General features: G+C 32.6%; 1 protein-coding gene across 4 annotated transcripts; it reads left to right on the forward strand.

The window, feature by feature from the left end:
* The first annotated feature begins 347 nt into the window (after positions 1–347).
* LOC148278792 (triokinase/FMN cyclase-like) lies at positions 348–23,635 on the forward strand. 4 transcript variants are annotated; one of them, XM_088230883.1, is made up of 14 exons: positions 348–420; positions 2,613–2,769; positions 2,866–2,932; positions 5,517–5,627; positions 7,773–7,861; positions 10,022–10,114; positions 11,493–11,610; positions 11,702–11,950; positions 13,120–13,349; positions 14,758–14,920; positions 18,729–18,876; positions 18,956–19,058; positions 20,096–20,232; positions 22,372–23,635. In XM_088230883.1, the coding sequence occupies exons 2-14, from the start codon at positions 2,641–2,643 to the stop codon at positions 22,472–22,474; spliced, it is 1,740 nt and encodes a 579-aa protein (XP_088087009.1). In that variant the 5' UTR covers positions 348–420; positions 2,613–2,640; the 3' UTR covers positions 22,475–23,635. The 4 variants fall into 4 exon arrangements, with proteins under 4 accessions (XP_088087009.1, XP_088087012.1, XP_088087010.1 ...); XM_088230884.1 differs by having other exon boundaries at positions 357–374; XM_088230886.1 differs by lacking the exon at positions 20,096–20,232.
* Positions 23,636–24,017: the final 382 nt, after the last annotated feature.

Below are 24,017 nucleotides of genomic sequence, written 5' to 3' on the forward strand. Positions count from 1 at the left end.
TCATACTTCGTCTTTATAAAGTACCCAAGTTTGGTCTAATTTTAAAAGGCATACCTAATCTGCCGGTCGAAAAATAACTATATTTTAGTTTTGTAAATCTTTTAAGAATATTTTTAACAGAAGTTTCTTAGAAAATAATTACTTTAACTTGTTGATATTTTACTTTTTTTAATGGCGTTTTTGAAAAAAACAGCGTTTTAAAATGGAAAAATCGTATGATATCCTTACTTTTCGTACGTTTTAAATAGCATTTTTAGGAACCATGTATCTACGTATGTACATATTGTAATCTAACAAGTATTATAAGTAGCATCTACTTGACAAACCCACTTATTTATTATTAGTTTTGCTGTCGTTGGTGACCGTGCACTCAAGTACACGATAGAGAAGTTTCTAATACTATATCTATTATTTCTACTCGTAAATATACAATAATTTATTGATAAAATTTGTATCATAAATTTCATGAATACCTATGGTGAATAAAGTTTAGTGTTGTCTTAGTAAATGTAACATTAACAAACATCAGTGCTGTATAATTTGCTCAAATCAGTGCATATTATCATTAGTGATTTTAAAACGGAATTTTTCTTGCAAAACGGAATGTTAGTTTGAAATTTCAAGTCAGTCCTTCATGACTAAACGAAATTTGGAAAAGCATTTTTCCTTTTTTTTAAATATTCCAATTTTTTAACTAAAAACTTATTATTGGTGATGATCAGAATTTTCTCTGCGGCACTAGAAACTAATTTTGTTAATCAAAAATAGCGACTATTTCTGCATGCCATAAAGCAATACTGAAAGTCAACGGTTAATTATTATCATTATGGCGGAAGATTAGGTAGATAAATGACAGAATTGTCTCGTTGATTATCAAAATATTATTTGGACACCTTTACAAGCTTTTAAAAATAACATTTACATGTTGGAAATGCTAAGATCATGTACAACATAATATGAAAAAACGTAAGATAACTTAAGCTACAAATGATAAGAACATCTTTGTGTATATAATTTGTTTTGTATTTGGCACATTCTAATACATTTTTTTTTATTTTCTTCAAAAGTTTTTTTTTTCATTATTTTTTAATAAGTATAAGTATTACTTACGAAAAGTACATAGGTTTTTTAAATAACAAAAATGTCTGTGCAATAATAAGCATTTTTACTGGAGTAAAATTATAATTATTACCGGGTTGCGGTTCAGAGGCCAATGTCGATTTAAGAATCAGAGGTCCGAGGTTCAAACCCCGCTCTATCACAACTCCCATTTTCTAATAGTGAGTTATTTACAACTCGTTGAATATGGCCCTAAAATGAAATATTTCAATAAATCATAAAAACTATTTATTTCATATTTTTACATAAAAGTAATACATTTGTCAAGGTTATATTCCAATTTTTCTCTTAATTTTTTTAGCATAATATCGTTAAAATACACCCATGCTTTTTTAAAAGTCATTTCATATCTCACTGGAATCTATCAGGAATCAGACCGGGAACCTCCATAGGATCACTTATATAAATATTTATTTATATATATATATATATATACGGTATCCGGCCAAATTTTAATATCCGGCCGGATATCGGATAACCGCTCAATATCCGACCGGATACCGGTTAGTATCTCAATATTCCGTGGATACCAAATATCAATTTGACTACGAAAATTTAATGAAATTACCAATAAATTAATTCATTGATATTAACCATCTTTAAGAAAAAGGCAGTAACCCTCATTTTTAAAAAAACTTTTTTTATTGAAAAAAAAACGTTCATCAGTGTTCAGAAAGCACTCTAAAAATATATTTAATCCGCAAATAAAAAAATGTTTTTTTAGTTAAAAATATTTTTTGCGAGAAAAAATGAAAGCGTAAGGGGTGGAACTTCCCAAAACTATATTTATTATATTGTTCCATAAATATTTAATGTGCTACCACTTGACTTAAAAACATATCATTAAAAAAAATGCTTTTATTACAAAAGTAGTTTGAAGTCAGAACGTTTATATACTGATTTATAATTTATGTAAAACATTCACTTAAGAAACTCGGAATTTTGATATCTTGTTAAATACATTTATATTATTTTCTTTTTAACACTTTGTTTTCTTATTTTATTTACATATTTTAGATCTTTATTTTTATAGGTAGTTTAAATTTTTGTTTTGTAGATATTTGAGCGATGACAAACTATTATTTAACAGTTTAATGGGACAAATATGTTTTAATACTTTATATTTTTATTTTTATAATGTATCAATACTGTAATGACATGGGTATTTAATTAAATAAAGACTCTATTTCATTATATTATAGTAAGCGTATATCGTTGATCGACGAGTGATCATTAACAGTAGTAAAAATAATACCGCATTTTATTTTATTGATTTTAAAATAACTATGAGAGAAATACGGTTTCTGGGGTGTTTTTATTGTTTTATTAGACAATGAGTCTGCTATCCGGCGATCGGAAATGTGACTATTCTGCTTAAGGGTCTTACCGGATATAGAGTATCCGGCTAAACTACTATGCGTTTCATCACTAATATTAATTATTTATTTTGTCACTGGCATTTGAATATGATTTTTATCCAACAATCAAAATAGGTACTAATTAGAAATATTTTCAAATAAAATGAATTGTATTGGAAAAAAGCTGTACAATGAAGTGGAAAATTGTGCTGATGATGCACTGGAGGGTTTTAGTCTCCTCTACCCGGGATTGGAACTGCATCATGGTTACCGTTTTATGAGCAGAAAAGAGGCAAGTATCTGTTTACGTCGATTTTCATTTTAATTTATTAAAAATAAAAAAAAATAAAACAAGTTATTTACGACTTTTAGAAAATGTTCATTACAGGTAAATAGTTCAGAATCTGTAGCCTTGCTGTCAGGGGGGGGATCTGGACATGAGCCATTTAGTACAGGTAAACTATAAATAATTGCTAAATCTTAATAAACCCACCTTGATAATTTATAAATTACATAAATGTCAATATAATTATTATTTTATTTTTGGAGACCCTATCGTTCTCCCAATGATGAGACGTATTCAAACGGTCAATGTTTTTAATTATTTTTTCCAGTACTAGCTTTTATTTGCCGAACCGCAGCTTATTAATTTCGCCGTAATTTGGATAGTAATCACAACAATAAAGGTTTCAGCTCTATAACTTCAGTAAAATCAACAGATGGAAGAATTTAATAAATGCGCATGTTAAAACATAGACAAAATGGTGAATGTTACACAGTGTGTAAAGTGGCCATTTGAACCAACCAATGACAGGTCATTGGTCCTGTAAATGCCTAGACTTCCATATTCCTTCTCTAAAATGTTTTCCATTCCCGTTGTAATCTTTTAACACTACGAAATTGTTAGAATGTTTTTAAGGTCTTCCTATCGAGATAACGATCGTTAATTATGTGAGAATTAGTAGTGGGGAAATTTAACTTTTTTTAATAAAGGGCTATGAAATACTGTACCGTAAAAAAAGTTTTAAAAACTAAATTTGTAATTTTGAATTCCCACAAAAACGGTATTTCCATTGGCTACGCCTCTAATACGTCACGGTTCATGTTTATTTGTTCCTGGCCATTGAAATTTGTTTAGAACACTATCAAGAATCTTGACGCCACAACAACCAAGGCCAAACACGTCGCGTTTTTCTAGCAACGTATTTTTATTAAATTTATTTTGTACATTCATGTATGAAAACATTTCTCCACAATATCCATATTTATTTTGAAAATACAACTAATTATTATAAATCCATTTAATTTATTTTTATCGGTTTCGTAGTATGCGGTATTTCCCCATTACGCCGCATAATGTGAATAAAATTTCATGCATAATACATAAATATATTGTATTTCAGTCACGTAAAATGTATCATATGATCATTATTAATGAATTTTTAACTAATTATTAAAGAACTTGTTTACAAACAGCTTTACTGAGTAAAACTGAGGGTATTAAAAGCAAACTTAGAAATCTCCACCACAGAAAATTAGTTTTTGTTGCCAACATAAACTACACATAAAAACTTAGCTACCTAAATAATAGCGTAATTCGAAACCGTCTCTAAATCTTAAAAAAAACATATTTCAATTATTATACTACTTGACACCGCAAACTTAGCATTCTCCATTGAGTAACATAGACTATTTCCTAGTAATAAATTATACGTAGAGAGTAGACTCCTTCGCTTTAGGAAAATATATATATTTCAGTGCATAAAATATGTTTACTTGAATAGGGAATTGTTTAGTAATAATTTAAATCGTATTAGTAATAGATCCGATAGTGTACTGTCAGTTACAGGATGCAGAACTAAGTTCGCTCAGAGGCACTCCTCACATGTTGGTCCAAGATTTATTTATTTTATTTTATTTAATGCACAAAATACACAATTTTACATAGACACAATTATATGTTTTTTATGTCCCGACTTGTTAGAAAACTCCGTGTTAAGTCGGGACTCTTCGATATGTAAATCAAAAATATTTATTTACATATTAAAACAATATACAGGTAATCAAAACCATATGTAAAATAATCAAAACAATATACAAAATAATAATAGAAAAATATACAAAATAATAATAGAAAAATAAAAATAATAAAAATTTATAATACATGTCGAAAATGGAATCAAAAGTTATATAATAATACGTATGACAGTGATGACATACACATATACGATATACGTATATGGATCATAATGAAAACAGCAGCGATGTTATGTATTTATTCCCGAAACAATCTCAAGATCCTTCAATTTTCTACCAAGGAACTACAAAACATTGAATCACTGGTACATTTTAAAGTAGATTTGAGGTATTGGATCAGCATGGAAGGAACAGATAGACCAATTCTTTGAAAAATTAATTAAAATAAAAAATAAATGCATTCTGCAAATATATCATGTTTTCGTAATATCAGCATATGTTAATTTAGTTTTTCTTCTATTTTTTCATGTTCATGTCATAATATATATATATATGCCATTAACTTTTTTATAATTAAAAAAGGAATGGCCCACGCTCAGACACTGAAGTCTTTGTGGGCATTTATTCCAATTCATGTTATAGCTTAATTTTAAGATGTATTTTTTTAAAGTGTATTTTTGTAATTATATTTCTTTGTAAATAATATATGTATGGAAAAATAAACAAATAAAAAAAAATATTTAAAAAAAGTTAGTAATGCATAATTATTAGAATTTACAGTTTTTCGCAAATATCTCAATAACTCCTTCAATGGAGATTTCTAAGTTTGCTCTAATACCCTCAACTCTCAGACTGTCATTGGGAACGTTGTCTTAATATTAAAAATTATCGCAGTAATTTTATGTTTTATTAAGCCAGTAATGCATACACTTTTTTTTAAATCGCTTAGTAATTTAAACAGAGCTGTATTTTTGATTTTGATTATAAAATAAATTAGATTCAAGTAAAATTGTTACAATAACTTAAATAAATACATTTTCAATTAATGATATAATATTTTAGGTTATGTCGGTAAGGGGATGCTTGCCGGAGCTGTTGCAGGGAGCGTGTTCGCATCTCCTCCCAAAGGACACATCATATACGCTATTCGACACCTCAGTCGCTTCTACGGAGGTAAGGAAAGTGATTGATCAAATATTCCACAGAAAGAGACAAATAGGTTGTTATCTACGGTACCGAAAATGTGAACTTGACCTAATAGAGTTCAATAAGAAATAACATTAATTTCGTTGTCAGCGTAATAAGAATAGCCTTGGAATTCTGCTTAAGATGAAAAATCGTCAATGTTTTGAGTGTGTCCAAAGGTTTGTTTGACAGCCTGTCTATTGTTGATCAAACTAACTGAAGAAGTATTAAAATTGAAAAATCGTCTTCAGACGTTGCCTAGTAGGTGAATTGGTTCAGCCGGATGAATCTCACCCACATTATAAAGGTTTCAGCTCTTTTACTTCACAAAAGTCAACATTGAATTCACCCACTTACCCGAATTTGTTTTAAAGGTCTTGTGGCCTCTTTTCATATCCGCACATTGCAAGAAAAATCATTTTTTAGCTGTAATCTTTGTTTTCAAAAGATTTGCGTATTTTTATTTTTAAATTTACATTACTGATTTCAATGCCCCGATCGCCGTCAGAGCAACCTAAATATATACAGTCAATTTGTCTGTCACCCTCAATCAAATTTTCCCAATTCTGACGGCAATGGGGTATTTTAGTTCATTAGCTTGTTAGTAAACCAAAAGAAACAAGTCCGATCGGGAAAATCAGAACCGTTACTACCTCCACCAGCCAAATAATTCAAACCGTTCAGGCCCAAATAAAGAAAATCATTCATAGAAAACCTAGCATCAACCTATTCAAAATCTAGCATCTTAGTCAAGAACTATCAACTAATATATCAACCAACCTATAAACCAACCTAACATCCAACCTTATTAACCTCACGCAATATGAAAACCCAATCATATCTAGGACAGCATCCCCAATAATCCACCACGGCGGCGAAAGAACAGCCCAGCCCGACCCCCGACCGATACACGCCTCCCAGCCATATTCGTTAGAGTAATATAGTCCTTAAAATGTAACATGATTAGAATAACAGTTGTCAGAAAAAGTGACGACATAACTTTGTAGTAACGTCAAAAGAGTTATTTATATTGACACACGAAAAACCATTTGTATCTGGCGTGTTAATTTATTTTTTTAATACAATTCTTGAAACACAAATCTATAAAATCAGCTTTAATACTAAAAGAAATCTAAAATAAACCTAATTATTAAAGACGTTCTTACAAGTTTATCATTTAGCAAAAACGTAAGAGATGGGACAAAGTAATCAATGTTAATTGATCGAATAAAAAAAGAATTAATTTGATGTTGTTCATGAAAAAAGTATGAATGTCTCATTTTTTGGTGAATAATTGTGTTAAACACACTATAATAGGCTTGTTTTTGCATTTTTAATATCAATTTTCGGAAACAGAGTTTCATGATTGCATGAAATAACTGATAAAATCGATTTGATCAGTGATCAGTAATTTCCCATCACTAATGAAATTGATTTGACAGCTGTCATTCTAATCAAGCTATATTTTAAGGACTGTAACCCTCTTCCCTTTTACGGAAATATACAACACATGACTTGAGTTCGATTCTGCATTGTCGCCATAATGATCATCCTATGTAAAATCCCGTTTGAGCCAAAAAAAATAAAAAAATACAAATAAGTCAAGAGATGAAAGAAATTAGGAAATGTGGATGTTTAAACACAGGCAGAATGGTGAATGTTACACAGTGTGTAAAGTGGCCACTTAAACCAGCCAACGACAGGTCATAAGCCCTGTTAATACCTAGACTTCCATATTCCATAGTCTTTCTACTTTCTTTTATAATAATTTTCTATGTCCTTAAAAATATCGTACTTTGATAGTCTGTTAAAAAGAATTAAAAAACCACTGAACTTTCTCAGTTATACTTTTTTTTATTTTATTTATTGGGGATATTAACAGTAATACATGTAAAAAAAAATTGAAAAATAAAATGTACAGAGAATAAAACCAATGACAGATATCCACGGAAATACATTAAATACACGTACAATACATACTAGGGTGAGTGTAAGTGTGTGAGAGAGGGGGTGAGTGGGTGTTTTATTGGAATGAGGGTGGACATGTGTGTAAATATTATTGCACAAGTGTCAAAAATATATAAATATAAAATATTATTTTGTTTATTATGTTTTTTTTTAAATTAATTTAAGGTGGCGTAATTATTATAATACCAAATTATACTGGAGATTGTTTAAATTTCGGAATGGCAGCAGAGCAAGCAAAAAGCGAGAATTTAGCGGTAAGTTCCATGTAATTTAGTGTGTAATTGTAATTTAATGTAATTTAGTGTCATAGTAATTTAGTCCATTATTTAGTGAGTAATGGCTATCATATAAATGAAATAAAAACAATGTATTTTGTACACAAAGTATACTCGTATTCAACCTATAAAGTCCCTGCATGTGTTCCTACAGCAATGACAACAATTCAAGAAGCAAGCGGTGTTGACACTCCTGACGTTTAACGTCCTGACTTGAGATGACGCACTTGCAAAAAATAAGATAGTAATTCAATATCATTTTTTTCTTAAAAAATTAAAAAAAGTTAGTGAGATCCTTGAGGCCATCCTTGTGATTGCGCCAATTTCGTAATATTAGCTTCAAGTTTAGTAAAATATAATCTCAAATCTCCTCTTTGACTTATCGATTTCGTGATTTTTTCAATATATGCATTACTGCACTAAAACCCTTCTCTACTAAATAGGAAGATGGAAATGCTATGGTGTGTAATTTTACTTCGTTCCAGGGAAGAGGGTATTGATGGCGAAAACAAACCCAAAAAGTATTATAATCACATTGATTAAATACTATTTTGGCTTCGCAGTCAATAAACTGCTCTTTGAAATTTGAACTGACACTTTCTACGTCTGATAAAAATGGATTACCAGCCTCGGACGGTACAAAACTTTCACTCATAGGTGGTATTTTGAACTTTTTTGAATGGGTCTATATTTTATATGAAAAATTCGATCTTGAACTTATTTTTCTATCTTGCCACAATGCCCACTCGATTTTCTGCAGCGCCCCCTAATTGCTAAAAATTTAAAAACGCCCCGCCAGAACCCCGCCCACAAAGGAGCGCCGGCGCCCCGGTTTAGAATCACTGGCCTAGATCATGGCATGACTATACCTATTGTACATTTAAATAGATTCTAAGATTGTTTAGGTTAAATTAACTCATTGTATTATGTATTATTAATGCCAATCTATTAGGGCTTGTATAAGCCTTTTGATTTTCTGCATTTTATGAGAAGTAACGCCCTAATTACTTATTTATACGCCCCGTGGGCTTTTATAAAATAAGGAAATGGGTTTACATGAAGATATTAAATATATTTACATATATAGATATACACATATACATACACATGCATATACATACACATACACATGCATACATGCATACACGTATATATATATATATACTTGTATATATACAGGGTGTTCTTTAAACCCTGTCACATCCGAATACACAATGATCAGTATGGGTAAGAATACATATTAGCATATATAAAAAAATATTTAGAACCAAGAAAATTTTTCAAAATAAAATATTTGAAAAAACAAATTATGCTTACTTCTGCAGGAGAGAAGTGAGGGGAGCGCGGTGCAGTATTAGACTCCTCCCTCATCGTTTCTTCCATGCAGAAGTAAGCAACCATTTGCTTTTTTTGACATTTTATTTTTTAAATTTTATTTGTTATAAAAAAATAATTTTATGTGCCAATATGTCTTGTTGCTCATACTAATCATCGTGGTTTCGGATGTGACAGGGTTTAATGAACACCCTGTGTATTCATATATATATATATATACACACACACATATTACTATTGAGATACCTAAAAAAATATGTTATTAGGATTATTCCACGTACCTACGTCTTCTAGCTTTAAAATACGATTCATTGTATTTACTTTAAATTTATTTATTGATATATTATTTTTAATTGTTTTTAGTTCATTGAGAAGATTATTATAATTTTTTACACCTTTGAAGACAAAGATATTTTGACCATGACTTATGTGGAATTTAGGAATTTTAATATTATGTTGGCATCTGAGTAACTTAATCATCTCTAATTCTTTTATATTTTATTATTTATAAATTTATATAATAGAATTTATTTTAATAAATAATAATACATATATATATATTTTTTAACGTTATTTTCTTAGGAATTTTATTATTTACTTTTTGTACTTTGTTTTTCTGGATTGTTATTCTATTACATCACTTGTTATTATAATTTAATTCATTTTACTATTTATTTGTTATTGTCAATTATTGTGGCTTAACACGGGCACAGCATGAAAAGCCTTAATACGTTCATAGATATGTTAACGAGTGTAATTTTGAATAAATTAATAATTAAATATTTTTTTATGCTTTTGTTTTAGGTGGATACTTTTGTTTTTGGCGATGATTGTGCTTCCGGCCAAAAATCTATCACCGGTAGAAGAGGCATGTGCGGTCTAACGTTAGCTTATAAAGTAAGGTACTCATTATATATTATCTTTGTTTTGTGTGCATAAAATATAATGTATTCATACCTCTGAGGGCGTATTATTACTTTAGATTATACGAATGGTATATGCCAGCGATCGGCAACTGGCGGCCCGTGGGCCAGATCCAGCCTGCAAAGTGCTCCCTACTGGCCCTGCGGGTTCCTGTTCAGTTCCTGGGCCACGATTACAAACGCTTTCTTCATCGGTACATATCGAGACGATATAAAGTAAAATCAATATTTATGACAATTTTTAGTATCTTAGTCGGTAACCTGTTATTGAACATGAAAAAAAAATGTAGAAATACTATATTTTTTCAAATATTTTTTATATTTTAGGGCCCGTATTACAATGGGAAGTTAATTAGAAAATCATATGATTTTTCCATTTCAAAACGAATGTTTTTTTTTGATCGCGCAATAATAAAAACATAAATTAGATAAAAACAATATTTTTTAAAGTTATATTTCTGTTAAAAAATATACTTAAAAGTTTTATGTAACTTTAGACCGACAGATTAGGCCATTTTAAATTTAGACTAAACTTAGGTATCTGGGATCTCAATAAAGACTAAAATGGACAAAATCGTCGTTTCGTTGTCAGGAAAATAAAGGGGTAACTTTTCATTAATAAGTAGGGACCTTTGTACTTGTTTATGATTGAATTACAAATCTAAAAATAATTCACATTCATTAAATACTAAATTTAAGTGGGTAAGTACATGTTTATGTTTGAATTTCAAAGCATAAAATAATTCATTTTCAAATTTAGAATTCTGTTTGCAAACATCAAACTTGCTTTTCTCACCAACAGGGGTTAATTTTTTAGAAATGAGATTTTCAAAAAGGTATCAAATGTCAGTTGATATATTATTTTAATATTACCAAAAACCCAGTAAAAAGAAATAAACTGGTAGAAATTATAACGAATTTAAGGAAATAATCTGATAATGATCTATTAAAAACGAATGTTGTTTGTAAACATTAAAAAACAAACTTTTTTATACACAAAATAACATCAATTTCTTTTGTACGTATTCTCGGCGAATGGATAAAAAAAACATGTACGCTCCTAACTTTTTTTGTACTTAATAAATTTAAGATTTTATGAGCTATAAACCTTCTCGTGGCAAAGATATACATTTATATGAAAACCGCACGTAAATCAGTCCAGTCAAATCGGTGAAGTCCATCGAGGACAACCATTCGAACATTGCCTTTTCATACACATAGATTTTGTTATAAAAGTTTTATAAAGAATATACCTCTGATTCTTACGGTATGGTCATGTAACATCCGTACCTATTATACAAAGTACACACTTAAGTAATTTTACCAAAAAGTATGAAATTCATTTATTATAGATCGGTGGAGCTTTAGCTGCCATAGGAAAAAATATGGCGTACATCATGAATACACTTAAAGATCTTCAGAAAAATATATCAACTTTGGGCATAAGTCTCAACGCGTGCTCTTTACCAGGTAAAACTAGACCGACAAGAAATTTACTTGAGCTGCCCACAATAGGATATAACTGTTTTCCTAATCATCAATGTTTGCTTGTTTTGATCAGGACAAGTGCCTCTATTTAGTGTCGCCGATGGTGAAATGGAATTAGGAACTGGAGTACACGGGGAGGCAGGAATCGGAAAAATAAAAATGACGAGCGCCAGAGGAGCAGTTGAAATAGTGTTGGAAAAACTAATAGCTCATCTCAACTTGGCAAAAGATGGAGACTCAGTTGTCGTTCTGGTAAATAACTTGGGAGCTACATCGCAACTAGAGCAAAACATTATCTGCAAGGAGGTGCATCACCAGCTGCGTAAGTTTATCATTGGTATTTTTTTGTTGCTTGCTTTGAAAAAATAGCGATCTGTGTCTGTGTAGAAGTAAAATATTCATAATACACAGTGTAACAACTTCATTCCATGATTGAACATTACTTAAGATGTTTGAAGCATTTAAACATTTTATGTAAGCAGGGAATTTTAACACACGAGTTTCTAATTTCGCTTTTGTAAAGTACGTATTCGTAGATGTGCTAAATGCTTTTTTCACTCACTTGGAAACGCCTAAAAATAATTTCAGCCAGTAGAGTTCTTTACGATATTTACACTAATATTAGTAATAATATATCTACAATAATTATTTAGTCGAATTAGATACCATTTTGCTAAAATGAACCTTTCTGAAACTTCTAGATGTAGGTTCTGCAGTGCAGATGAGAAAACACCCACCCACATTTTATGTGAATTAATGCTTTGCATCATAAAAGGAGTTTCATCCTCGGGGACCACTGGTTAAACCTGAGGATGTTAAAGAGCTCGTCTTATCTAATAGCCCGATACTTTACGGATCTGGGCTTCGAGGGGAAGATTTAACAAAATGTAAACACCTACCATACGGTAGCCAGGCTCTTTATAGACCTGGGCTTAGGGGTGATAACTATTCACGGGGACCCGTCACAATAGATCTTCACAGGTCACAGTGACGTCAAGAGCTTGCATAGCGCTGACCCCCACCTCTAAGAATAAGAATAAGTAATCGTAAGGTGTCATAAGTTTTTTTTAGTAAACATGGGAGTTTTATTACTTTTTGCATCGCTTATAAGGTTTACATTTTAGCTACATTAAAAGGATAGTTATTAATTTATTTATTTCAAAAATAATATAGGTACATTTTTTTTAATTTACTTCAATAGTGAACTTTATGAAATTGTTATGTTTATAGTATATAAGGACCGGTAGAATGTTTTAGCTGTGGTCTGTTTTAAGAGCTTCTCTGTATTTGCTCTAGAGACGAGGGAACCACAAAAAACTTGCCAGGAGAAGAGCAGACTGTTGTTGTTCTTCAACAGACCTTCCGATCAACTTAAAAAGTGATCGGAATTTGGTGTCCAGCTATCATTGATACCTTCGATGTCATAAGTTGTATTCAGTTTGTAATTTCTTAAATATTTCCTCTCGTGTGTAATGTGGTCGGGTTTTTTAGATATGGCCGGAATAGAGGTGAAGAGAATGTACGCTGGTATGCTGATGACTTCCCTCGACATGAGCGGGTTCCAGGTATCCCTCCTCAGGCTGCCATCCGCTCTGGAGGTTGAGTGGCTCGCCTCACTGGACGAGAAGACAGACGCTCCTTGCTGGGCAGGCACCCTGCATTCGATTCCCGTACCCAAAGTCGATAGAGAAAAGATTAACTACAAGAGCCCGCTAAAAAAGGTTTTCTAGTCTGATTTTTTATTTTGCATTTAGGATTCAAGAAATTGCCTCTTAAAATGAATTCATAGGTCACGCTGGTCGAATTCCTGATGCTGAACGAAAAAACTTCTTCAAACCTCTCGCTCACACTTACTATGACCGCATTATTATTCTTGTCTCGTGGTGTTGTGATTAACGCGGTTAGATTTTTTACAGAAAATTTGTCTGTGATAATCCTAGGTTATAAATCAGAAGAAGTTCAGTGCTACGGAAAATCGGATATAAAAAATATTTTCTTGCACGCGGTAAAAATATGGCGAAGTTTTTTGAAAACGTATAAAAAAATTAATAAAAATGGTTTTAATTTCCGGTGGAACCATAAATATTAAATGTGATTTTTCTCTGTCGTAATTAGTTTCTATTATTTAACTCCTAATAAACATATAATATATATCTTTTCAAAAACATATAATATACATTTTCATAAATATATTAAAGTATATTTTATGTACTGAATTCTATATTCCCACATATGTACATATATTTAAAAATATTAATATATTTTTTGTTAAAAAAAAACTTAGAAAATGTATTCTTCGGCACGGGATTTCCCAGTGAGGAATTATAACCAATTCATGTATATTGATTATCAGTAAAATCCGTCGGCGGGGACCGACGTGTGTGTTCCGAGGGAGTAGCCAAGGTTCCAATTATCCGGGGTCCAAAATCCAATCTTGAGAATATCCGTAATCCGAGTCCAGAGGGTAGCAGCGGTAGAATATTCCTGGTGGCGAAGAGGTCCGGTTGAAGCAAAGTCGCTAAGCAGGGAGACGAGGTGGAGAGTAAAAGCCCTTGGTGGTGTTGACGAATGACTAATTTATTATTTGCCCGGCGGGCCTATATATACAACATATTTTGCCGCGCGGTGGCGCTGCCTCGGCCAATAGCGGGCGGGACTAGGTCGGTCAATCACGCAGCGAGAAAGATAGCGAGCGTATTCGCCCACTCCATCGGTATCTCTCGCGCAACGTATAAGGACCCCCCCTCGCTACCCGGCCGCAGTTCAGCGCGGACCGCATGGCAGTTAACATTTAAACAGAAAATATGCACAGAAATAATTTGTATGACGCAGTAAATCTGATAGATATTCAAAATATTTTATTAGATAATTCCTATTCTATACGTGCTTCAGTATGGCGATGACCACCCCTGAAAGGAACAAATACTTGTTTTTGTTGGGAGGGTAGTATCTCGCATACACATACTGAAGTCCCTACGCTTATAAATATATTGAGCGGCTCTCGAAAGGGCCGCTAAGTTTTCCGAGGCGGCGTTATGTCGGCAACAATACTGAATCAATAAATACACTTTTATCGGCATCTTGATTTGCTGTGGTAGTATATTTGTAATAAAAGTTTTGCTTTTTTAGGAAAATTCATTGTTTCTGCTAACAACTGAGGAACAGAACCTGTTCAAGAAATGTCTCCATAACGCCACTAAAATAATAAAAGAAAATGAAGGTAAACTAAACGAGTTGGACAGTGGCTGCGGTGATGGAGATTGCGGGTCAACACTTAAAAACTTTGCTGAAGGTATTTTTTCTAAAACCTAAATTTAAAGTTTCCACACAGAATGGTGCTTAGAGCACTGCATTGGCATCGAAAGGAAAACTATCGATCTATCGATTCCAATATTTTTTTAAAAATAAGACTAGTAAAAAAAACTCATTGTGTCCTGGCGGATAAAGAATACAGTTCTGAGTGTAAAAAGGACCAAAATCGGGTTGTGGTCCCATGGCTAGTGTCTCGACTTACGGCTCTAAGGTCCGTGGTTCGAATCCCACTCTACCCCAACTTTATTTATTTTTTTCAAGAAATTTTAGCGTTCTTATAATCTACCCAAATATTTCAATTTTGGTGGCTATTTTCAACAAGTAGTAAATAACTCACTATTAGAAAATGGAAATCAAGTTGGAGTAAAGTGGGATTCGAACCTCGGATTAAATCCGTGAGTCCGCAACAACACTAGCCACAGGACCACAATCCGATTCCTATTTTCTAATATTGAGTTATTTACAACTCGTTGAAAATGGCCCGCAAAATTAAATATTTTGGTAAATCATAAAAACGCAAATATGATTTTTTCTTTAAAAAATTTAAAAAACCCTGGACGAGCGATTTCGACACGATGGCTACTTTAAGGTAAAAATCGGAGATAAGTCCATTTGTGTAGTGGTTGCCGCGTTCGCCTACCATTCTTCAAGTCTCGGTTTGATTTCTGGGAGGGTGGACGTGAAATATTGGTTTTAAAGGTGGTTCTACGCTGCAAGCCTAAAACACACACCTGAAGTGTAAAACTGATCACCTTACCTTCCATGCAACAAACATGATCTTGATACGCTGCAATTGGAGAGCCAATGCAGCGCCCTATGCACCACTGGGTGTGGTGAGATAAATTGTGATGATTATGAATAAAACACATACATTTTTTGATGACATGGGCAAGAGCGTAATAGCCAAAAATATTGATAGAAAAAAGCTAGCGTGAAACTAAACTGGTCTATGTCACAAAATCAAAAACTCTACTCTTGCACTTATTATTTTATGTAAAATAAATATATTACATTTTTATGTTAGATTAGGAGTTAACCTAACACTCTGCATTCATAAATATTTATCTTTGAAACAATAAGCACAATTTTTTTATTTAGCTGGAATATATTTTAATAATCATCTTCTTCACCCATTTTATTTATTTATTAATTAATACGATCATTGGTGGCGCCACATGTACTATGTATATTGTGTATTTCATATTTACTAGGTTGCTGTGATAAATTTATTGCCACCTACTGAGCCCTATAGAGAATGTTGCGATTATACTACTGAAATGTCGCCGAATGTACATGTGATTTTGATATTCTCAGCGTGATCGTTAACAAGTTGTTTGACCTATCAATACGTTATTCCGATCCACTGCGTCGTGTTATAGTATGAATCAATAGTCAAGAAACTGACAATTGCAGATCTGATAGAGCCTACCGCGAGAAAAAAGTTCGAACATTGGGGTTGGAAGAATCCTAGTACAAGGTATTGAGGTTCAGTGGCAAAGTAAATAAAGATATCGCATGTCAACTCCAAATCCGCGAACCAGCAAAAAAGCAATAGTCGAGCGTCTATCTGCTATGAGTGGCGCAATCAATAACCACTCCCTTTCCGCACCTTATGGTACATAGGGCACTTCATTCGTACACCAATTGCAGCGTATCTTGATCATATTTGTCCGGGGACTATGAAAAATTCTAATGTAAAAACACATTTTTTGCGACATGGTTGACATTAAACTTTTTTTTTAAAGAGTCATTGGCACATTTCTGGTCATGCGGTTACAAGAGGAAATCTCAGCAGAATGCTCGTACAAGGTTTTCCTGTAATTTGAATTATTTAATACCAAAAACACTTACGACTTTCGCTCAGAGATATTTTTTCTCTTTTGTGACCCCTAGAGTGTTCAATGTTCTGGGTGAAAATATTAACTTCTCCAAAACGAAAGCCATTTTCAGGAGATTTGTACAATTTTTGATTTTGTCTAAAGGGAAGAGACCATTGCAGGAGACTGCCGCGAGATATTGCATAGATTTATATATAGTACTATTAAACTTTATGTCTAAATGTTTTAAAATTGGTCTAGTCAACAACCTCAGATTTGCAGATGATACCTCGTTACTTGCTAAAGACGAGCTGGAAATGGCAGATATATTGGCTCGGGTAGCAGCAGAAAGTCGCAAATTTGGGTTGGAAATAAACAGAACTAAAACGAAGCTCATGATTATTGACAGAGCCAATATGCTACAACCATTAACTAGATTCCAATACATTGAAAAAGTTCAATATTTTGTTTATTTAGGCTCATCCATCTCTGCGGGTGGTGCATGCACTTCAGAAATTAAAAGACGTATCTTAATAGCAAAAAATGCCATGACTCTCGACTGACCAAAATTTGGCAGGATCGGGGCATCTCGAAAAAAACTAAAATATCCATTGTGCGTACGCTTGTGTTCCCAATATTCTTGAATGGCGCAGAAACGTGGACAATTAAAGCACGTGAGCAGGAGAGAATATATGCCTTCGAGATGAGGTTTTGGCGTCGAATGCTGAGAATACCATGGACAGCCAGAAGAACAAATGTCTCTTTACTGGAAGAACTCAACATAAAAGTTCGTCTATCGGCCATATGCTGCCAACGTATGCTGCAGTTCTTCACATAGCTAGCCGTGACCCAGAAAATCTTGAGAAAATAATAATCACGGGCAGTGTGCCAAGATGAAGAAGCAAAGGCAAAGCTGCAGCTCGATGGATCGACCAGGTAAAAATAACCTCACAGGCGACCCTATATGGAGCTGTGAAGAGGGCACAGAGCCGTAAAGAGTGGATACGCTTTGTCAATGGAATGGCTGGTGAGAGTACCAATCATCACGACCCCCAGAACTGAGGAACGACAGAGAAGAAAAAGAAATGTTTATTAAAATATATGTTAATGTAATAATTTGTATTTTTGGTATTCTTTAGTAATATGCATGCTTCCACTTTCCATTGTGTTGTATCCCAACTCAACACAGGGCTTTTGGCCTCATAGAGTTCGGGATACGTTATTATTTGTTTTGTAATATGTCTAATTATTATCTTATCTTTATATTTATTTATTTACGGACTTATTCATTCTATTCAACAATGGCAAACATATTTTTCTATGATACATTCTTATTCTTATTATTAGAGGTGGGGGTCAGTGCTATTCAAGCTCCTCACGTCACTGCGACCCGTGAAGATCTGTTGTGACGGGTCCCCGTGAATAGTTCTCGCCCTCTAATCCCAGGTTTATAAAGAGGCTGGCTACTGTGTGGAAGGCGAGAGTTTAAATTTTGCTAAATCTCCCCCTCCAAGTACAGATCCGTAAAGTATCGGGCTATTAGGTAGGGGCGAGCTCTTTAATATCCCCAGGTTTAACCAGCGGTCTTCCGAGGATGAGGCTCTTTTTATGATGTAAAGCATCACATTCACATATAATGTGTATAGGTGTTTCCTCATCTGCACTGCAGAACCTACATCTAGAAGTTTCGGAAAGGTTCATTCTAGCAAGGTGTTTGTTTAATCTGCCGTGCCCTGGGCGCCCGCCCAGGGCACGGCATTTATTTCGAGGGTTATCACTAGAGCCCTCTAGTGATAACCCTCAAAATATAATGCACATAAAAATACTAATTTTTCAAAAAATATTTATGTGCGTACTCGCCGAGGTTAAAATAAGTAATTAATTTACTAACATTTACTTTATATTTATACCTTATACCTACCTTAATCGTTAATATTTTTTAGTTATTTAATTCGAAATAAAATATTTTAGGAATACAGCAGGCGTTACCAACTATCGATTTCGAATGTCCGGCAAAAGTTTTGCGAATTTTATCAGAAATCGCTGAAACGAAAATGGGTGGCACTTCAGGAGCCGTCTACAGCCTTGGTTTTACATCTATGTCGAAGTACTTAATGAGGTAAACAGTCACAGAAAAATGTACAAAAGTAACATGTTTTAGATGTTGTAAATGAACGAAAGAAATGTGTTTTTTTTAGTTCCCAAGTGGAAATACTACCCGTGGCGTGGGCACATGCAATGAAAATTGGAGTCCAAACGATTATGAAATACGGAAGAGTTGATAGAGGATATAGAACGGTCGTAAGTTACAAAATATAATAGTTATTTATACTTATATTTATTGTTTTTTTTTATTTAAAAAAAAAGAGAAATACTTGATTTCTTTTTTTAATTTTTTTCAAATATTAGCGTTTTTATTATTTACTCAAATATTGAAATTTTTAGACCGTTTCCTAAAAGTCATAAATAACTTGTGCTGGAAAAATGGAAATTGAGTTATGGTAGAGTGGGATTTGAACCGGCGACCTTTGGTCCGTGAGTCCAAAATACTACCATGGGACCACAACCCGGTTCAATTTGAATCATTAACTTTGTAAAATGTTATGTTTAAAGCACTAACTTTGTGGCATAATATTCAAATAAATAAAAAAAAACATTAAAAATACAATCTTAAAAACCAGGCAGGAGTGGACTAAAGGAAATATACTTTATTTGGTTAACTTTTTTTCTTATTATGGATAATTTTTTTCATTTTTAAGATTTCCAATTTGTCTCATTTTTAATGGTTTATTTTCATCATCAAGAACTTTTAATCGTCTTTATTAAAATTATTGTTATTTTCTATCAGATGGTTTGCGAAGTGTTCTTTTACTCTAATTTTAAAGCATCTTTTAGTTTTTTATTTAATATTTAATCGATTAACTTCTCATTATATCCATTATTATTAGCAATCTGTGTTTCCGCGTGCACTATAAAATGTTAGAGAAATTAACAGATTACTTTTTTTACCTTACATTTGTGTTATGATTTTTTTCTCCATAAAGCATCATTACCCGGTGACTTCACGAATACGCGCGGCGAAAGTAAGCCGGAGTGGGGGAATTATTGGACACAGTCCGATGTATTCAAATATGATTCTACGCTCCTTCTGGACTATTTTTAATTCTATGCTCTAACATTTTTATCTTACTTTATATTTTTTAATTTCATGTTGAACGTGAAGTGTATCATTTTTTGGTCCTCGAGTTTATTAAATAACCGCAGTGCAGTATTAACAAAGAAAGCTTTAAAAACGCAATTTTACATTTGATAAATAAAGGGGCACAACTTGATTACAGGTGGATGCTTTGCTTCCCGCTGTTGAAACATTCTATGGTGAAATTTGTGTAAATAGCCCTAATACAGCGATAGCATTGAGTAAAGGTGTTTTAGCTGCTGAGAACGGATGCAACGCCACGAAAACTATGAAAGCCAGGTAATTAAAAATAGTACCTATGACTACACAACATTTTCAATATATCCAAATATTTGCATAGCAGTAATGGATTACTTAAACCAACCGTAAACATCATCCTCGTCGTTGTCATCTTCATTCTCGTCATTATCAAAAACGTCATCATCAGTGGTAAAACATTGAAGATGTCGCATCTTTAGGATGAAAACGACTCAACTAAAAAAATCTACTTTTTAGGAAATTGCACAAGAATGATGTAAATTGTGATACCTTCGTATTCTTTCGTCGATTGTTTCGTATTTTTTGAAGTAGGCTCCAAATTTCGAGTTGAAAATTATACCGAAAGCTTTTAGCTATAAATTTATGAAAAAAAACGTAATAAAAATAAATTATTCCATTTTCTAATAGTGAGTTATTTACAACTCGTTGAAAATGGCCCTCAAAATTAAATATTTGGGTAAATCATAAGAACGCAAATATTTCTTTTTTCAAAAAAAAAAAAAAAAAAATTATCATAAATTTAAACAAGAAATTATTTAATGAGTCATTTTTAGATTGAAAAAAAAACAAGCAAAAGCACTTTAATAAAAAAGATGACATCATTTTTATTAGGTCAGATCAGGTCACCAAACACTTGTTTTTATTTATTCACAAAATGACATAAACGTATATAAGTCACTAAGATTATCGCTAATTTAAATAATAAAATGATATAAACTTAAATAATTCGTTAAGATTATCGGTAAGTCGGAACAAAATAATCACAATCATTGGTCGTTTTAATACATTTTTTAAATAAATTAAACTTGCCATTTGTATCGGAATAAAATCAACTCAACTGGCTTTCGGTCACTATATGTTAGTCTTCGTTGCGTCCTTCACACAGCAATGTAAACACAACAGTAATAGCGTCGCTTCCGTACTGACGCGGAATCTAAATTCTCTGAGTAAAATAGAGACCAATATAACGGTTTTATCCTGTTCCCACCCGAATGTTACGTTTTTTTTTAATGCAAAAAGATGGACATTGTTCATTGAAGTCGTTTATGATCTTAACTCATTTTAAGCTTTTTTAGTTAAGTCGTTTTCGTCCTAAAGGTGCGATGTTAGGATTCGTTCAACGTACTGTCAGGGTTTTCAAAAATACCCGCGTCATCCTCATCATCAAGTCGTCATCGTAATCATTATCATCATCATAGTTATCATCATTATAGTCACTGCATCGTCATCATCATCATTATCATCATAATCATCGTCATTCCACTAAACCCGAGGGCAACTGGTCAGAAACCCTGTAAAATGCCAGGACATCTACATTTTCTTTTCATAATAAATTGATACATCAATATTTCGTGAATCTATTTAGGAAATTAGGAATCCCTCGAAGGCAGAACTTTGGTACAATGATATGAAATATTGTTAGTTTTTTATCAAACGAATGAAAATACAGTGATAAAGGCACTTGTACGCCTGAAACGCCTGAAATAACGCCTTAATAATAGGTGCCTTTTTAAAAAACGTTTAAAAATACTCTATTTCAATACAATTAAAAAATAAAAGTGTATTGAAGCATGTGCCTAATTATTTATAAACTAAAACAGACATCTTCTTGTATGTACCAACAAATATGCGTATAATAGGCCGTTTATACGTAGACAATACAGTGTCGTTTTGTCCCGGGATTCGACCATTATCCACGTGTAAACAGTAATTTGTAGGGCAAAACTTTGTCCTGAGACATCACCACCAAGATAGACGGGCAGGCTATATATAATATAACAATGATTACCCCAACAACCAAGCGCGGCCGCCAGCGACCACATTGTCCTCGCGTGAACACAATACATGCGGACAGGGTCTTGTGACAATAGCGGTTTAGTTGACAGTTGACGTGAACGTGTCGTTCCCAAAAAAAACCTCTGCCGAAAATGGCCAATACATCTTGGTATAAAATGAATAATATTTTTCGAGAATTCGCTGGTAACAAACGCCGTCGTGTATTCATTTTCCCAGCGCTCACGTGTGATCTGCGGCCGAATTTTCGTATTGTCCCAGCGTTCTGTCTGCGCGGTCGAGGCTGTTCACGGAGTTAGGACAAGACAATATATATTGTCATATGTTTTGTATTGTCCACATGTAAACGACCCTTTGTGTTTTCAGAGCTGGCCGAGCAAGTTATGTGAGTGACGATCGACTAACTGACGTTGATGCAGGAGCATATGGATTTACATTGTGGCTGAAAGCAATAGGAAATTGTTTTTAATTTTAATATCAAAATCATACATGAATTGTATTTGTATAATTTGATTAGGGACAAGATAAAGATGGAGGATGCATTTTTTTTACCTGATATGTAAAAAAATAGAAACAATACTTGCTAATACGTGAGAGTTTCTTAACCCTTAGACTGCTAAACAACGATATATCGTTGTTGTTAATCCCTATCATAAAGTTCTAACTAGACTGATGCTGACGTCATAATCCCCAAAAGGGTGAATGAATTCGGGAACTGCTTGTTGCACTTAACCGTCAGTGGTATAAAACATTTTCAAAACATAAAAATTACTTATTCGACGGGTTATTATTCAGTTTCGTACCTATTTCAGCCCTACGGAAAATTTAATACAAAAAATGTTTTCTTACGCGCGGTAAAAATTCGAACATCAAGTTGTACAGCAATGTTTCTTGAAAATTAATAAAAAATAATATAAAATATTTTAATAAAAACGAACTACTTTGAACGACGTCACTTGTTCATATGAATCATCCAAGATATATTTTACTCAAATTTAGTTTAGCATGCATTGATGGAAGAGGTAGGTTTGATAATAAGGGCACTTTGCCCCGCAATCAACAAAAAAACCATCATAATACTGTCGTTTCAATAATAACTATTAAAACAATGCGCCTTGAGATTGCTGTGCGAGATCATTTTTTTTGTTTTTATTTTCTATTAAGAAAGGGTTTACAACCGCTGTACGAGAATGTGTTGCGGGCGGCACGAGTTGTCTATCTTGCTCACTCCACTGGGCTTGAATTATATATTTATGAAATGGAAGATTTTTCTTGGAATTGCTATTAATTTTTAAAACAGTAGTGTGTTTGGAAAACAACGTATTCGATAAAATATTTTTAAAATGTATTAATAATAAGATTTCTGATTAGATTCTTGAAAAACTGCGTAGCAGCGTAAGGGTTAAATTCCTGCATTACGCTTTTAAAATTTCGGGTATTTCTAGTAATATTTTCTCCTTACCTTCCTTTTGTTAGTAACTTATTCATGTTATACGAAAAAATTATGTTACGCACGCACAAACAAAGGTTTAAATAAACTGTAGGTGTATAAAATTATTATTCGATACCAAAATTTTATATATGTACCTACATAAATATGTACTTCTTTTGAATAAATAATAGTATTCATTGTAAGTGTTTTAATTTTACTACCAATCTGCTTTCAAACCGAAAAAATCAGCAATATTTATTTATTTCATTTAATTTTTTAAAATTCTGTTTTAAATATTTATATTCTGTTTGTTTTTTTTCATTTTTTATAAAATTTACAAATAAATAAGCTAACGAAGTGAACTTGTATCACCTAATGTGGAATTTCAGTACCTATTTTTTTATATTTTTTACTAGACTTTCAAACATCAGCCTCGTGATATAGTGCTCTGTGCATTTTCTTACCGTGCAAGAGGTTTGAGGTTCGTTTCCTGACATGGTTGACATAAAATATTACATTTATTTAAAAAGGTGTTTTTACACTATAATATTTCATAGTCTCTGGACTGGCATCTATAACG

This window comes from Micrasema longulum, unplaced genomic scaffold, assembly GCF_059751315.1.
Source record: "Micrasema longulum isolate JH-2025_06_02 unplaced genomic scaffold, ASM5975131v1 h1tg000824l, whole genome shotgun sequence".
NCBI lineage: Eukaryota > Metazoa > Arthropoda > Insecta > Trichoptera > Brachycentridae > Micrasema > Micrasema longulum.